The following is an 18,419-nucleotide window of genomic DNA, read 5'->3' on the forward strand; positions in this document are numbered from 1 at the left end:
CAAGATGCATAATTTGTGGTGGGGTTTTCATGTATACATGATTTCTGAAGGATCACGTGACACTGAAGACTGGAATAATGATGCTAAAAATCCAGCTTTGTATCACAGAAATAAATGACATTTTCAAATATATTTGAATAGAAAACTGTCACTTTTTTTGTAAAAAATGTTCACAATGTTACTGTTTTACTATGTTTTGGATCAAATAAATGCAGCCTTGTTGAGTATAAGAGATGTCTTTCAAAAACATTAAACAAATCGTTGGTATCTAAACTTTGAATCAAAAGGTGTGATGCAATGCACGCAAAATTCAGTACTGAACTTTGTATGATCAGAGGATCTGAACAAAATGGCTATCATTAATTTATATGCTGTCAAAAAACCAATAGTGATTTTTTTACAATACCTCATAATATGACAAAAATATAAGCTCCCTGCCAGTAACATTTGATGGCAATATTTCTGTTTTTAATGATAAAGCAATGGAAAGTGCTTTGAGTGCAACTCAACAAGATGATTAAGAAAAAAAACCAAGAAGCAGAGAGAATTTAAACAAAACTTAGGAAAGTAAAACTCTATAAACTTTAGCTCCATTCCTTCACCTAAGTGCACATTATCTTCAGAGAGAATACAGAAAAAGAAGACATTACCGTCCTTCGCATTTATTCTTAGTATACAGACTAAGTTGCTTAAGATGTTGGTTCTAGTTGCCATGGTTCAGATCTTTCTAAGATAACAAGGGTTATTTCTTCTCCAGTGATTCAGATGTTTTATAATGATGTACATTAGCAGGTTCAAAACGCACACACAAACACACACACACTCCTCTAGACTGACTCTAGTGGAAAATCACTCCGATTTCCCATCAACCCCATCTCTTTCTCCTGCGAAGGAGTGTTTCCCTCATGCAAGTCCTCTCTTGACTCATCAACTTGATTGGATTTCAATTACACCACCCTTGCTACCCTTTCCAGGATGGACCGAAAGCTAGCGAGAAAACACCCCGCTGAGTCAATTATCGACTGAGAGATAGAGAGAGACAAAGATAGCTGAATATAAAGGAAAGAAACAGGAAATATTATTTATTCATGATGACTCCATAATGATTCCTATTACCCCATAGACTTCCTTCTTTTAATGGCCACTCTCGTTTACCCTCTCTATAATTCTCCTCCGTCATTTTTATTCACTAAAGCAAAACATCAATGCGGCACCAGCGGGTGGTGGTATAGAGTTTGAGAGTGCAGTGCTGTTTGAGGACTAGTATCATGAGATTGTATATACATAGTGCCACTTTTTCTGGCCATGACGCCCAATTAGACAGAAAGTGGGATGTAAAGTGACCAAGAACACTTCTACTTCTACCTTTGGGATTGAGTAAATCTGGCACGGATGGATGCATGGATGGATGATATATAGATTATTTTCTCCTCTCATGTAAATTCACACTTGTTTATCAACTTACATATTTAAAACTCTTGGAGTTCGGAACTCCTACAAACTCAGACTGAGTTCATCATTATCAATTATCTTTAATTAATGGTCTGAAAAGTCTGACTCATCCACATTGTTCAAATCCATTGTGCAACTTGTCTGGCCTTTTCTAATGACATGAAACATAAATCAGAAATCATTTGTGCATAAATACAATCATTTTATAAGCAGTTCCAGATAAATACTGCAGTAATATAATCAATGTCAACGTCTATAAAAAATTACAAACAAGAAATGCATTACTGCAGTTTTAAAACATTCATATTTTCCCAATTTAAAACTTTAAGCAGTTGCTCTGTGAAAAAATAATTGAATCTATCAATGATGCAGAAACAATGTCTCTGTGTGTGTGTGGGGGGAGGGGTGCTTGTTTTTGTGACATATCAGGACCCAACTCTGTATAATGACATGGGTATGACACAGGTATTACAAGGAGAGGGTGACTTATGAGGACATAACCCATGTCCCCATTTTTCAAAATGTTTATAAATCATACAGAATGAGGTCTTTTTTGAGAAAGTAAAAATGCACAAAGTTTCCCGTGAGGGTTAGGTTTAGGGGTAGGGTTGGTGAAGGGCGATAGAATATACAGTTTCTACATTATAAAAACCATTACGCCTATGGGATGTCCCCACTTTTCACAAAAACAAACATGTGTGTGTGTGTGTGTGTGTGTGTGTGTGAGAGAGAGAGAGAGAGAATGAAAACATATGGAAACATCGAACCATAAAGAGTTAAACAAGGCTTTGCCAAATGGAGTAAGAATGTACCCACATTCTGAAGTCATTAATTGAAAAATAATCATTTTGAAATCTACAGAAAAACCTTCTGTTTGAGAAAGCCAGCTTTTTAGGCTGTTAGTGGGCAATAGATAAAAACAGCCACTTCTATCTGCAAGATGAACCACTCTAAGGGTCCCTCAGACGATAAAACTAATTCAACCCCATGACATCAGCCAGTCAGGAAGTTTCAGGGCCAATTACTTGATTGTTTCTGACAAATGTTTACCAAAAGCTCTTGATATACTCTTCTTTAAACACGCTTAAAAAGATGGCAATCCTTTAAACAGGTCACAGTCCTTTTGGATCATGCAGAACCTTTAATTGATGCAATCAGACACAACAATGCATGCAGAAAAATCTGTGCACGTATTCATACTGCCATTGGAAACTGGGTCAAGTATTATAGTGGCTCACATATCAGCTTCTTTGATTGTATAAACGGCTTAGTAATCTGAGAGCGGTTTCTGGTCAAGCCATGATTTGTTTTGGAATAATGTCTCAGACATGCCTATTATATGAATGTCCGTGGGGCGGTAGCATCCAATTGCGCATCAGTGGCATGACCTGATCCATCCATCCATCTGACTGAAATGGGAATCTTGAGCTTTATTTGTTTGCACTGGACATTTTGTCTAAATGCAGCATTAACTTTATCAGGACAGCACGATGTAGCATGAAATGGCAGATCTGGTTGTGAAATCAATATGAACCCCATTCAGTTCACAGTTCACATTATCAGCACTGATCCTGTATCACTTTCATTATCATGTCTGGCTGTGGTATGTCAGCCTTTCTAAAGCTTCAAGTAGATGATAGATAATGGATGGAGTCATGGACTGAGTTTGCCACACACAATTTAATTTCCCAAATTTAGGTTTTGTTGAATCTGGTCAAAGGGATCTTCACTGTACCATTGAACCGGGACACACAGTGTGAGCCCAAAGAGGAGAGAAAAGAAAAAGACATGCAGTATTCCTAATACAAGTAACAAAAGCCATTTTATGACAGAGACTTGGAACATGTCATATCGACAACTTTTATAGTGTTATTTTTCTTTTTTTGTTTTTTTGAAGCCACAGTCACGATAAACTCTGACTACATGGCAAGAGCAATGGATACGTATGGCAAACCAAATTAGAACAGCATGATAGTGAGTAAAAAAAGACAGAATTAGCATTTTGAAGTGAACTAACCCTTTATATTAAATAATGAGAAAAGTAAATGGCTACTTATTTGAACATGTAACTTGGGTACAAAGAAAACATAATAAAAACGAAGTGTTAATTCACTTTTTGCTTCAAAATAGGAATCTGACTAGGCCTACAGATTAGGTCTTGCACTACAATACCAGCAACATGTCTACGAAGAAGCTACATTTTAAAAATCCCACTCTTAAAGGGCATTTCCAGTAAAAATATTTAAATGTGATATTTAAAAAATATATAGATTAAATATTATTTTTATTTTAGTTGACATTTATTTCAAGTTATTTTTTAATGGTTTTAGTTTTAGTTTAAGTGAACAATAATAACAATAATGTTACAAAACAATATATGTTAAAAAAACATTTTTGTTAACTGAAATAGCAGAAAAAGCTGTACTAACATAATATTTTTACTTATTTTATAAAACTTAAAAATATATATAAATGTTGCCTAGGAAATTAAATCTAAAAATTTTTTTATTACTTTAAATAATAATAATAATTACTGAAAGAATAAACATAAGAGCTCATTCAAGATATAAATAAATACGATAATAGTATCTAAATAATACTAAAATAAAATTTTTGAGAAGCAATGGCTTAAAGGGTTAGTGCACCCAAAAATGAAAAGTCTGTCCTTGTTTATATATAAAACAAATGCAAAAGTCTGCCACTGCAATAAGACAAAATAAACTCGCATTAACATTCTCTAAAAAAACTAATCATATGTTTCTTGTGACAAGGTTAGTTATTTAAACTAGAAAGTCAAAAAGTAAAAAAAAAGCCCAATTGAAAACGTATTAAGAAGCTAAGTTTGCAATGCAACTGGCACTTGTGAAATAGCTACAGTTAATGCACAGTACCGCTCTGCACCCTCACAAAACACTGTTTGGTTTAAAGGTAAACAGAGCCTGTTGCTCTGGCCTGACAGTGCTATGTTTAACTGAGGACTTCTGGGCATCGAACTGGCTCTTGATGGAGAATTTAATGGAGTGTCACCATCAATAGAAGCTCTGCACCAGTGCATCAGTGCATCATGGGTCACGGTTTTACGAGAACCCAGAGTGGCTAATGAATTGGACAGCTCACATGGAGAAGGGAAGTGCAGAGGGCACTTCTGTGAGTTAAAATTGACCATCGAGTTAAATTAGTCATTCCATACGAACTCTAAGACACTTGTCATTACGTTATAAATGCTGTCGCTAAGCCTCAGGGCCTCCGAGATCGGAATTTAACCCCGGTGAAAGTCCCTTCTGAACGTGTATACGGTTCCAACAAGCAGGCTCAAGTGACGGATCCATACCCCAAACAAACAGATAATCTCTGACCACTACAGAGATGATGAGCCAAGAGCTGAAATTCCATCCCGCGATGAGGCCCTCCTTCCTTCACAAAGGACTGGAAAGAGAAAGAAATACATTCAGCTGCATCCTTACAGTGGCATCTACAAGCCAGCTAACCGCAGGCGGCTGTGATTCTGGTGCAGAAAAGCGAGGATTAGGAGATGTTGCAAAGACTGACACCTCCAGAGCTGCTGATGGAGCGTGTAGGTTTGGGCTTCGGAGATTAAGCCGAATCAGATTGTCTGTATTCATTTTGGACGATGAGTGTGCGGGCAGCCTTTTGTCTCCCCGGCCTGGTTCAAAATTCACACAACAGCCACACACAAAACAACATCTGGATCATGGAGGAAACAGGAAAACGTATTGTATGTCAACTGAATAGGCTGTGCGAGATGTTTTTATATAACGTTATATAAACATTATTTTAAAGCTGTAGTCAAAGCAATGTTTTGACACTGCAAAGCCTGACACATAATAGAAAAACCTAACGTTTAAAAATAGAACAGTTTATCGGAACCTATGGAATCATATTTGATACATCAAGCTTTTAAAGTATAAAATGTATTCAGAGTCCCAAACTGAGCAGAAATATGCAATTTGACGCAGATGCTGGTTTTTACATAAACAAAAAGTGAGATGAAATTCAATTCGATATAAATCAATGAGATCTTTAAAACAGTACAGCAAACTAATATCAAATGCATATAAATATCAATCGTCACTCTATAGCTCCCAATAATATATCTTAGTAAGATGATATTTAAATTATTAGTTTCATAATCAATAACCTGGAATTTATTTATGGGGGGTGGTGAAATATAATGCAGTGTAATACAATGTATACATATAATGATTTTGCTGAAATATGACCCAGAGTTTATGAGATTTACCCATAGACAGTAAAAGAAATGGATAAAGCGACCCCATTGGAATCAACGGAGACAAGTGAAGTCAATTAGAAGCATGCACTTCCTGGGGGTCGAGCGTACTGCGCAGACTCAAACTCAGCTTGATGACGTAGATGTCACGTGAGCAACCTGTAAGTCTTCTAATCGCTGTGACAAGAGAAGTCTGAATCACCCACTGAATCTTGCAGACGCTGTTGAATAATTTTGTCCCGTTGCTTTTATGCACTCTGTATGGGCTTCTCCCTTTACTTCATGCCTCCACGTCCCCCCGATTGCCTCATAGACAGTAAAAGATTGTCTGCGAGCTTCTCTTCCTGTCCATACGGTAATTTCTCTACTGTCCGACAGTGAGTCATAAATTAGGATGCAATCGTTAGCCTATTTTTACAAAAACTTCTACGGGCCCATAACTTAAGATAGAAGGTAATGGAGCCTTCTATACATTTTCATGTTTCTTTAGAAATAATGAATGGACAAATGGAGTCTTTAAACGCCTCAGATGTAAAGTTATTCGCTTTCAAAGTGACGCCAAAATGAATGGGAGTCAATGGAATGCTAACAGCAGGTGGGGGTCCGCTAGCCAATGGCGGCGAGCAGGGATGCTTCAATAAAATATAAAACCCTGCCCCCCTGGATTTACCCAAATGGTTGGAAGTCAAGTAGGAAAAACCCACATCTGGCTTTAAATGGAAAGCAGAATGAGATAATGTGCCTTTGAATTATATGAAATGAACTTGAACTCTTATCTTATTGGCTTTTATGCACAACCTAAGGTTTCATTCATTCCCACTGTCTATGTGTGACTGTAAAGACCGTCTTCATATCAAATCTCAGAGAAAAAGCCTCCCGCTATGTCTTCTGGACTGACGTATAGGATCAGTTGCACAAATATTGGGCTGTTTCAGGATAGATTTAGCCTTCATTCTCAGTTTAAACTCAGATACATGGATCTCCAGGAACAGATTTAAACCTACAGTACCTCGATTCATCCAATCTCAATTAAGAGGATCTTCCTTTTCCTGTGTCCTATCCCACTGCTGCAATGACACGCTGTGTGTTCCATCCGGCAGATCTTCTTACACACTGACGTCCAGATGAGGAGAATCAATACATCCTTTTACAGCTTTACACTACACCTGCTAGAGCACAGAGACGAAGGAGGAGAGCACAGCAAACAAAATCACTGCTGAACCACAACTCATTTGTAGGACATCGCTTGTGGAGTTTTATACTGAAATGTATGCAGAGTTCACCCAAAAAAATGTATTATTCTTTTTACACTTTTTATTTGATCTCATCATTTACTTACCCTAACATTGCTTCAAACATGCACGCCTTGTTTTCTTATGTGAAACACAAAAAAAGCATTTTAATTCATGCTGCCTATCATACAGTCAAAGTAAATGGGCACTGAGTATGTCGATAAAAAAGCACCATGCTTATAGTCTGTAGGACTCAGGCACCATATTTCAAGATTTCTAAAACAATAAAAACCTGAAATCATAGCACAAAAAATTTATTACGTTAAATTGAAATTCAAAGCATAAAAATGTAATTTAATTTAAATGTTTAAATTAAAATGTTTAGCACAACTCAAAGAGGGAAATGAACTACAGTAGATAATAAACGTCTGGAAGGAAGCTGATCTCAGTTCATCCGGGAAAAGACTGTAGTTTAATAGGAGTGCAGAGATGAGATACAGGTCCAGATGTCCTATGTTGTTAGCTTTCTTTGTTAAGCTGAGAGAAAAGGCTATTTATAGTATCAAAAAGGAATCCAGAAAGAAGTACATTTTTAAAATTAGTGACTTTATACTCCAATCTCTCAGGCTCCGTCACCTTGCTTTGCCTCTGCTCTTCCTCTCCCATCTCTGTTGTGTCTGTTCAAAGCTTTGAATCAGACAAGTTTTAAAATAGCATCAGGGTTACGTCATGTCCACATGGTGGAGAACATCACCGCTTAAAGTTCAGGAGTAAGTGTTCGGAATTTCTGAAAGTGTAAATGGTTAGGGCACAGTTCAAATCATCATTCACTTAAGTCAAGCATGTATGGGTTATTTTTTATTTTTTAACAGATTATTCTTTCTTTCTTTTGTTTAGAATTGTTTGGTCTTTTTGAGCTTGACAGAAATGCTCATGAACTGCTGAATATTGCTTCATTAAATGAAGAAACCAGGCACTATTTCATAAAAGCAAAAATTTAATATAATTTACTCTGAAGTGTAAAAATAAAAATCAAAGCATAAAAAAAATATTTAAAAATTCAAATAAAAGAAATTAAATTAAATTAAAATAAAATAGACAAATTCAAAACATAAAAAATAAATTCAATTTAAATTAAGACGACCAAAATTCCAAGCATAGAAAAATCTAATAAAATTAAATTAAAATGACTGAAATTTAGAACATGAAAAATTCAATTCAACTGCTGCTTCATAAAAAAAAATGGTTTATATACACTATATAAACAATTAAATTTAATGCATTAAAATAAATACATTAAAACAGAATCTTAATAATATGCACTATGCAAAAGTTTGGGGTTGGTAAGGTTATTTGGGGTTGGTATTTTTTTATTTATTTAAACTGATCAAAAGTGACAGCAAAGACTTTGGCATAAAACAATTTCAAACAAATGCTGCTCTTTTGAACTTTTTATTAGGCAAAGAATAAAATGTATCATGGTTTCTACAAAAATATTACACAGATCTTAAATATTTTCAATACAGATAAAAAAAAAAGAAGAAGAAATGTTTCTTGAGCACCAAAAATTAGAATTATTTCTGAAGTATCATGTGACACTGAAACTGGTGATGATACTGAAAATGATGCTTTGCATCACAGGAATAAATTGCATTTTAAAATATATTCAAATAGAAAAACAGTGTTTTAACTTGTAATAATATTTCACAATATTTTGTTTTTATTGTATTTTTGATCAGAAAAATGCAACCTTGACAGGAATAAATGAGTCAAAAAAAAAAAAAAAAAATCATACCAACCCCAAATTATTGAACGGTAGTGTAGTATAAACATATTTTCACAAAAAAAAAAATAATAATAATAATATTAATAATAAAAGATGTTTGAAACAATAGGAATTTATTTTTGGCATGAACTGACCTTTTAATAAAATCAAGTCCTGTACAAGCTCAGTATTAGGTGAAGGATATTAGGTCACAACTAGCGTTACAGTCTTCATCTTACAGTGTAGTTACATATGTAGTCACCATAGACTGTAAAAAAAATCAGATAGTTACTCAATAACTAACTACAAGTGCTCAATGTGAGGGGAATACCGGGGTAAGAAATCAGAAATCACCAGGCTGTGTAACATTACCATCATGAGGTAGATGCCAAAAACAACTGCTGAATCAAGTGACATTTTGTCATATTCGGCCGTTCTGCTGCCACTTTCTTCAGCAACAGCTTGTGACAGATCGGTCCACGCACCAGCAGATCTTAGCTGGCACAACACACATTCTTATTTTTTGAGCATTCAATGTGTAAGTCGGGATCCGTTCCACTCTGATGTCACGTTTAACATTTCTCATCTGTTGACAAGAAATAATTGAGTTATATTTAGTTTTGACAGGCTGAGGACAAGTGAATGATTTTCCATTTTTCTTCATCAATTCAATTCAATCCATTAATACCGTCTGTTTGCATTGTATTACACATCTGCTCATGGCCAACAAGTGCTGAATTCATCTGAGACCTTCAGTCAGCTCCATATATATATATATATATATAGCTAATTACAAATCACATATAACACATAACATAACGTAAACCTAACCATACCATGACATAACATAACAAAAACTTAACATAAGAAAACAACAACAACGAACAACCAAGATTTATTGATTTATAATAATATAAATAATAATAATATCCAGTCCAGTGGTCCAGTTCATCCAGAATAAAAATTTATAAAATACTATATGCTAATATACTATAAAATAAATATGGTACTTGCATCAATTTCCAATAAGTTTGAGTCACTCTGGATCTGTATTTTTTTGTACATAGATTGAATACAATTACAATTATTAATGTAGAAATGGATTCAATAAACTTATTTTGCACGTTTAAATTATTGTATGCTATGCATTATCAGACTAATAGATTAAAATGAAATAAGCAACAAAAATGCATTTTTATGACTAAATTGACAACATAGCACAGACGTAACACTTTCCAATCAGCATCAGCATTCAATTACATAATATGTCAAAACTGTAATCAATCTAGCTAATATGCTGAAATGTACTCAGCAGCAGAAATCTAAAAATAATCCCTCAGTCATGAAATATTAACCCTAGAGTGGCCACATGGGCAACAGCACAGCATGTGTGAGGGCGAGACGGTCAGGGACATTTGAGCTTATGCAGCACAATCTGAAGCACATCAGTCCTGCACGACACGAGGGGAATCACATACGCTGCAGGCCATCTTATTCATTCTCTCCAAACACCCAGTTCTCTGCTGCTGCTTGTCGTCAAATATGGATGAAAAAGGCTTTTTTTTTTTTTTTACTTGTGTTAGTCAGAAAGTCATTCCATATGTCAGTCTGCTATTTTTAAAGCAGGTACAGAGTCACGGGTTATTTTAAAGGGCCATATACATTTACATTTATTCATTTAGCTGACGCTTTTATCCAAGGTGACTTACAATTGCTATATATGTCAGAGGTCGCATGCCTCTGGAGCAGCTAGGGGTTAAGTGTCTTGCTCAGAGACACACTGTGTCACACAGTGGATTCGAACCCAGGTCTCTCACACCTGTGCATGTGTCTTTCCAAGTGGATGCAGGACACTATGTAATGGAGGATAGCAAAATAAACTGACATATTAAACTAAAAAACTTCTTTATACAGTGGACTACCAGTAAAACTGATACAAATTTGGGACCAAAAATTAATTAGACACTTGACCTGACCAAGTTTTGCTTAAGTGTTATGTGTGACTTTATCAGACAGTTTAACTCTCAGTTCTTGTCATATTTTATTATTATCATTTTCTAAACTATAGGTTGAATAATTTATGATGATGTGTAAAAGTGTAAAAAAAAATAAAGTTCATTTATTTATTATTAAAGTTAGAGTACAAAAAAAAAAAAAACTGCTTCATTGAATATCCAGTTCAGAAATACATCAGATTATGCAAGTTAAATGTGGTTGTGAAAGCTGACTTTAAGGGTCAGAGTGGGAGGAAAATCATCATGTAAAAAAAAAAGTACTACTGTTTTTGTTGCAAAAACCTTGACTGAGATTATAAGTGGCTTTCAGAAAAAAAATTAATCTTTTTTTTTTTTTTAAGAGTTAGCATATCAAAACAAGTAATATCAATATTTACTCACTGAGTTTTTGACTGAGTGAAGCAGCAGTGAAGGACTGAGAAATGAGATGCAGTCAGCTGATGGTGCATTGAAGGCCGCTGTCTAACTCTTACAGACGGTGTCTGCGGGAGTGTAATTATGAAAGTTTAAGAGCAGGCACCTCAGCACACTACCTTTAATTAAAAACTGATTTCAAAGGTTGCTGGAGTGTCAGTTCAATTAGCCTTAACATCTGAATTTGTCCATTTCTTTCACCAGCTGAACTCTGTTGAAACTTGAGTTCACCCACTTTCATCCTCAGGGGTGGAAAAAAGGAAAGAGGGAAAACACACACACACACACACACACACCAAATAGATGTAAGAACTCATCTTAAAAAAAAAGTCAAATTTTCATTACCAGATTACACTAATTATGTTTACATCATATTCATAACCTTATCATTAGGAAAAGTAATTTAATGAGTCCACTAAAGGTCTTTTGAACACTAGGGAAAACTGATGTGTTATTCCTATCACAATGATTATTTTCTTGAGGGACAATAATTTATAAATGATGTTGTTCATATTCAAAAGAGCACAAAAAAATGACTGTACTTTCCATAAAAGTTTAAAATTGCGCCTGAAACTCTTAACAATGGGTTGATAAAAGGAAGTGCTAAAACGTCAAGTCTGGGAGGTACAATAAAATTTAGCATGAGTGGTTTTATTTTCTATTTATATAATATGAGGTTTGCAACACTGAAAATGGTCTAATTCAGTGTTATTTTAGCAACAGAGAACTGTTTTTAATTTTATGTTATCGGTATTTCATTTTATCTTATCTAAAGTTTTAGTCATTTTGGTGTGTATTTAATTTTTTGTATTTTACATATTTTAATTAATTTTATTTCAGTTAATTCGGGGATTTAGCAACTATCTGAAAAAAGTTAACATTCATTTCATGCTATGAAAATGTATTAATTTTATTTTTAGATAACTTTAATAAACCTGTGATTTTACGTTTCGCACCAAACAAACATATGTCAATTGAACAGATTATTGAGTTTAAAGATGCATTTGATCGGTTTCAAACTAGCTTATTTTCATGCTAGATGAATTTTATGCTACATGATAATAGTTCATAATATATCTAATAGTTATTAGAAAAAAACACTGAATTTGAACCTCTAAAGCTTTATATATAAAAAAAAAAACAAAAAAAAAAAACATGGATCAGTGAAGTGTGCATATCTGTGAAAAGTGTCCTGCATTTTTTGACACAGTCCTAGCCAACTGTTCCCTTACAACAAATCTGGAATCTGCAGTGTTTCACAATATTTACATAACGCATTTAACTAGCCCGTTTGGTGCTCACAATATTTCATACACCTCACCGTGAGTTTATCCTTGATGGTCTGTCCTATTTCAGTCTGAGTACATTTTTTCTGTGTATCAACCTGAGTCCCAGTCCAGGGTCATATCATCTGGGTTTTAAATACATCAGAGCAATACGACACCTAGAACCTTCCCAGAGAACAGAGTCAATGAGATCTACTTGCTTTCTAACTATGGAAATGGGCAGGCAAAATATTTTGAGAACACTCTCTTTCTGGACCGATTGAATGCTCTGATCAATATCCTCAAATGCGAATATGGAAATAAAAGCTTGCAAGCAAAACAAGACGATTTCTGTGAGTCTCATTTCAGATTTGAAATGCTCGCCTTGGGTGTATGTCTTTATTAACTTTAGGTTACGTTATTTATTTATTTTTTAACCCTAGATTAAGCAAAGAAAAAAAATTTAAGAATATAAAAAATTTCTAACCAGTGTTTCAAGCAGTGTTGGGGAAACTTACTATTGAAAGTAATGCATTACAATGTCACTTTACTCCCTAAAAAAGTAACTTACTTTTTCTAATCTGGGCTGGGCTTGCTTGCATTTTAATTTTCGTCAAATGTAAAAGCTCTTTCACACCAAGTTACAAAAGTTGCCTTTACACTTACTACTGATTTCTCTTAACATGGGAACAGGAGAGCTGTCAGTCAGTAAATTGGTAAACGGTAACTGGCATTACATATTCTAAGAAGTAACTAAGATATTTTCTTGTAAATAATGCATTACTTCACTAGTTACTATTAAAAGGTAATCTGATTACATAACTCGCATTACCTGTAATGTGTTCCCCCCACACTGCTTTCAAGTCATTTAAAAATCAAACTGACCCTTAAGGAAGAGAGAAGAAGTGTTTCGTTGACTTTGAAAATCACTTACCAAATGCATCATGGGAGCATCAGAATGGGTTATTTCCAACACCCTTGAAAGTAATTTTCAAACCTTTTCCATCTTGACAGTCCCTGCATTCAATTTCTACAATTCCGATGTCAATACAAAGGTTCACGTCTAAATTATTGCCGCAGAAGACACAAAAGCAGAATCCAGTTACAACAGTGATTTCAATCTTTCTAAGGCTTCCAATATACAGCTGCCCGACCCTCCATAGTTACAAACAATAACCAGAAACAAAGACAATTACCTTAAGGCAGCTCCAATCGATGCAGAATATCCCTAGTCACCTGTAACGATAAACCAGTCAAAATGTAGTCCTACACAAGAAGCTGGAGCTCACAGGAGAGCTTTAATCATGATATAGTGTTTTATTCTCAGGTGTAGGTGTGTTGATTACAAATCAATGCTTTAATCATTTCACTTAAGACGCTGAAGAGCCCCTCGGACACATTAAATCTGCAACTAATGAGCATCCATTGAAATAATTCAGTCCTATATTTTTATGCGCCGAATAATTCCTCTCTTTATTAGGTATTGATTTAATATCAATCATTCAACTAATGCCCTGTTTAGAACACGAGTGTTAAACCTTAATCTGAGTTTCCATGACATGGACATCACATTTTGAACTATTAAATAAAATGAAACACTTCATAATTGAGTTAAAAAACATGGCAGAGGATGAGCTGTATCATATTTGCATAGATTTTGTAAAGGATAATCTAATTAAATTATTTCAAGGCACTAAATGGAAGCAAGTACAACCCAGCGTAAAGTGGATTATTTAAATGCCAGTTAACTTTATATTTTGCATTTAGATATAATGCATTATAAAAGTATTCTTAATGCATTAATTACACCTTGTAATGAACCGTATTATGCATTGTATGATCTCATAAATACGTAACTGCATAAATAAATGCGGCTCAAACGTTGCAGTAAAATGTTGATGAAATAGATGAGTTTTCAGCTGTCACTTCAGAATTGCAGATAGGAGTGGGAAGATCATTCCAGCAGCCAGACATGGAGGGGATGTAGATTTGTAAGAGTGTGTGGAAGTAGGAGGGTGCTGAGCCTGTGGCTGTTCTATACGCAAGCATCAATGTCTTGAACTTGATGTGAGCTGAAACTGGTAGCCAGTGCAAGAAGATAAAGAGAGGTAGAAGACGAGCTGTGATGCTGAATTCTGAATTGTTTGTAGAGGTTTGATTAAAATGATGGAAGTCCAGAACAGCATTGCAGTAGTCCAGCCTAGAAATGACAAGGGTCTGGACAATAAGTTGTGCACCATGCTCCGTTAAGGAAGGGCCTGATCTTTCTTTCTGCCGTTTATGCAATGTGGTCTTTGAAAGTCAGCTGGTCATCACAGATTACACCAAGATTTCTGACTGAACTTGATGTGGTAATTGTTGATAAATGTAGCTGGATGGTTAAATCATACGGTAGTCAGAGTTGCAGGGAAGACAAGAAGCTCAGTCTTTGCCCAGTTGAGCTGTAGATGACATTATTTCATTCATGCCAAGATATCTGCCAGGCAGCCTGAGATCTGTGCAGCTACTGTTGGATCATGTGGTTGAAAAAAAAAAAAAAAAAACACTTCTCTGTCATCAGCATAGCAATGGTAGGAGAAACCATGTGCCAGTATGACGTGTCCCAGTGATATAGTGTATATGGAGAAGAGGAGGGGTCCAAGAACTGATCCCTGAGGAACCCCAGTGACCAGCTGATATGCTTTGGACCCTTGGACCTTAACCTTTCAAGTCTTCTTGGATTGTCTATTTAATTTGGTCATTTTAAGAATGAAACTCAGTGCAAAGCAGTGGAGTCGCTTAGCTTGTAGTATTTATTAAAGATCACACTAACTGAATAGTAACGAAAACAAAGATGACAGCAGTATTTGAATGGCTTCAATTAAACACGGCTCAATGATTCATGTCATTTGTTTACACGGTTCTTGCAGGCATCATTGAGTGCAATAAACACCTTTTGTACTCAGAGGACAAATTAACAAATCTATTAGACAAAGACTCAGTGAAAATAGATAGCAATAGATGCTTGTGTGTTTAGCCCACAGATCTGGGGAGGAACCAGCATGTATAGTTCCAAACATGTATGACTTTTTGTGGAAAGATTAAATAAAATGTTTTCTTTGTCCATACAGTGAAAGTCAGTGGGATCCAAAGTTTTTGGATCTGTGTTCCACAGAAAAAAATAAGTCACAACTTGTGGTTTGGAACAACATGACAGTGAGTAAACAGTTTTTTTGTGAATTATGCTTTTTAAAAATAAAGGTTCTTTAGTGGCATCAATGGTTCCACAAAGAACCCTTTAACATCCAATGAACATTTTGATTACACAAAAGGTTCATTATTTTGAAAAAAGGATCTTTACATCAATGTTCTTGACACTAAGAAAACAATGGTTCTTTTAAGAATTGGTCACTCAGACGATCTTCTATGGTATAACTGTGGAAACCCCTTTTTGGAACCTTTACTTTTTAGAGTTTATCAGTCAAATGTAATGCACTTCTCAAACAAAACCACTACATTTCAAGAAAGAAAAACCTTTGCGATGTACGATTTGTGGTTCCTCTAGCTTAGTTGGTAGTTGGTACAGCATGTCATAGTAACGCCAAGGTTGTTGTATTTATTCTCAGCCCACATCTGTGATGAAAAAAATTTTGTATAAAATGTACATTGTAAACAAAGCATAAAAAGTCTGGCACGCAGACATTGTTTTTCAAGCCATTCTTTATTATCACTGCAAGTTATGGGAGTCTGAAAATGACAATGAACTGCACATAAATAAATATAAGCCACAGAGATGTTGTGGGAGATTGGATGTTAATAACAGAATCTGCTTACATGTAATTAGTGATGATTAAAACATGATCTTATTTAAATAAGAGCTTGCTTGGCAGATATTATAAGAGTAAAAGGCAAAAAAAAAAACATCCTTCATTCTTTTGGGTGCAATCGTCCAAGTGAATCTTAATATGTCAGTTTCCTCAATGGGGAAAATTAAAGAATATCGTTATACTACTTCTGTATAGTACAAATGAAAGGATTATGGAAAAGCATTTGCCAGAAACGGTTATTTGACAGGCAAAACCATGCACAAACGTCGCGCTCATATCCCAAGAACATGGGAACAAACCATTGTCGTAATAAAGCTTAAAGATTTGAAACAGAATGCTAATCGTTCACAACTCAGAATCATAAAACAATTTTGCCAAAGTGAATATACATATGTTTCTCTAACTTATTACAGAACCGTTGATAAATAAATCATTATCTCATGTGACTAAGTGACTAAATTGTTCAATCTACTATGCCCTGCTGTGCAATCAGAAGGATCTAAACAAATAATTGGTCAATATTCATTGCATCTAAAATGATCAATGAAGCATATGCCATGTTTAATTTGACATGAATGAAAATTATGCTGGTATTTCGCCAACTCGATGACTTTTCATTTGCGTTAAATGAAATATCTTGTCTTGTCTGAATAAGAGCTGTAGTTTGGTGGTAAATGACTGGAAAAATCAAGACACAATGGATGGTGCTTGGCCTCAGTGCAAGCTATTGCACAGAAAAAACAGAGTCCAAGGACCAACAGCAAAATATCAGTCACATTATCCAACGATTAAATTAACCGTTTAAAATGTTCACAAAAGCTGAATGCATAAAAGCGGAATCGTGTTGCAACATTCACAGAAAATGTCAGGGCATCAACGTGCACAAAACAAACTGGTGTTAGACACTAAAACAGGCCGCTAGCTTCTCATGGGAGTTAAGTGCGTGCTGTGAGAAATTGGTTCGTTCCCCAACAGCGCCATCAGTTCTGAGACAGACAGAGAGGTGTCAAACTGAGTCGTTAAGCTGCGGAGAGATTGCTGCTTAACGAGGGGAGTCCAGGGAGCCACTTTCTTTCACGGGAGCATTTCGAGAGCCCCACAAAACTGCTCTGATAATTATCACAGCAATTAAATGCATGCTCTTCCCTCTCTCGCTGGAAAACTTCCTGAATTATTTGATATAATGAACTGCAGAACTTGAGATTTTTGCCATTTTCTTTCAGATACGAGCAGCATACTGTAAAGATATAGACATGGTTTTTGGATTTTCTGGCATGAATAAATACACCCCATTCTACGCCTCACAGACACACATTCACACACACATTAAGTGTCTTTAGCGAAACAAATATATACAAAACAGGCAATAAACCAGTGATAGCAGTTTTAGGACGCCAACATTAGACATACGCTTTCCTGAACAGGGGAATTAGTGGTAGGTAGAACGGTCCTGTTTGGACCACCGAGGACAAGCCATCGTCTTGTGCACTCAGTTCACTGATGTCAAGCAGCCAGGGTTTGCTCAACGGACCCTTTCCTAACTGTACTTTCCCATCACAGACACACAAACATATAAAGTGTTACGTTACATTCAGTAGTATGCAAATCACAGATGGACTTGATCTTTTTTGACCTTCTGTGCTCCTGGTACATCTGAGATTCCTGGAGGTCTTTATACAAGATGAATGTAGTTTCCTCCTGGTAGCCGTGAAGAGATGAGGGAAAGAGAAAGAGAAGGGTACTGAATCATCGGGTGGACTGTGTCCAGTTTTATCCTGTGGCTTTGGAGTTTACTGCAGGAGTGGCGTCTTTACTCATACGCACGATCTCCTGAGACAAAACTTCCAGATCCTGCAAGACAAAGCGAGAAATGAAATGTGATTCTTATAAAGTTCACAGTTTTACTATTGAAAATGTGGGGCAGATGCATACAGTGTTTATTTACAGTTCCGCCCTCCTGATAAGCTTTGTGGAATTCAAAAAGAAGAAAAATACAAAAGGACCCATTTGGAAGTCAGGCCCGAGATCAGCTCCAATCTCACATAGTATTATACTCTCATTTACTCACAAACACACACTCACACACACAACAGCAGAGGCAGTGTTGCACGCACGGTTTACTCAACTCTAAAGCAAAAAGGCCATCAAATATTAAGTGCGATGTTTGTTTTTGGGCTGGTGGCCCCAACTGACAGTAAATATTCATGAGGTAGTTGCTCGC

General features: G+C 35.6%; 1 protein-coding gene across 3 annotated transcripts in view; it reads right to left on the minus strand.

Annotated features, from left to right (window-relative positions):
• Positions 1–16,073: 16,073 nt before the first annotated feature.
• LOC128018937 (GRIP1-associated protein 1) overlaps positions 16,074–18,419 on the minus strand; it is a 40,598-nt gene continuing 38,252 nt past the window's right edge. For all 3 annotated transcript variants that reach the window (XM_052604831.1, XM_052604830.1, XM_052604829.1), the window contains one exon: positions 16,074–18,049. In XM_052604831.1, the coding sequence (XP_052460791.1) occupies positions 17,969–18,049 (81 nt within the window). In that variant the 3' untranslated portion in view covers positions 16,074–17,968. The remainder of the gene's footprint in view (positions 18,050–18,419) is intronic.

Source organism: Carassius gibelio, chromosome A8 (genome assembly GCF_023724105.1).
Source record: "Carassius gibelio isolate Cgi1373 ecotype wild population from Czech Republic chromosome A8, carGib1.2-hapl.c, whole genome shotgun sequence".
Classification (NCBI taxonomy): domain Eukaryota; kingdom Metazoa; phylum Chordata; class Actinopteri; order Cypriniformes; family Cyprinidae; genus Carassius; species Carassius gibelio.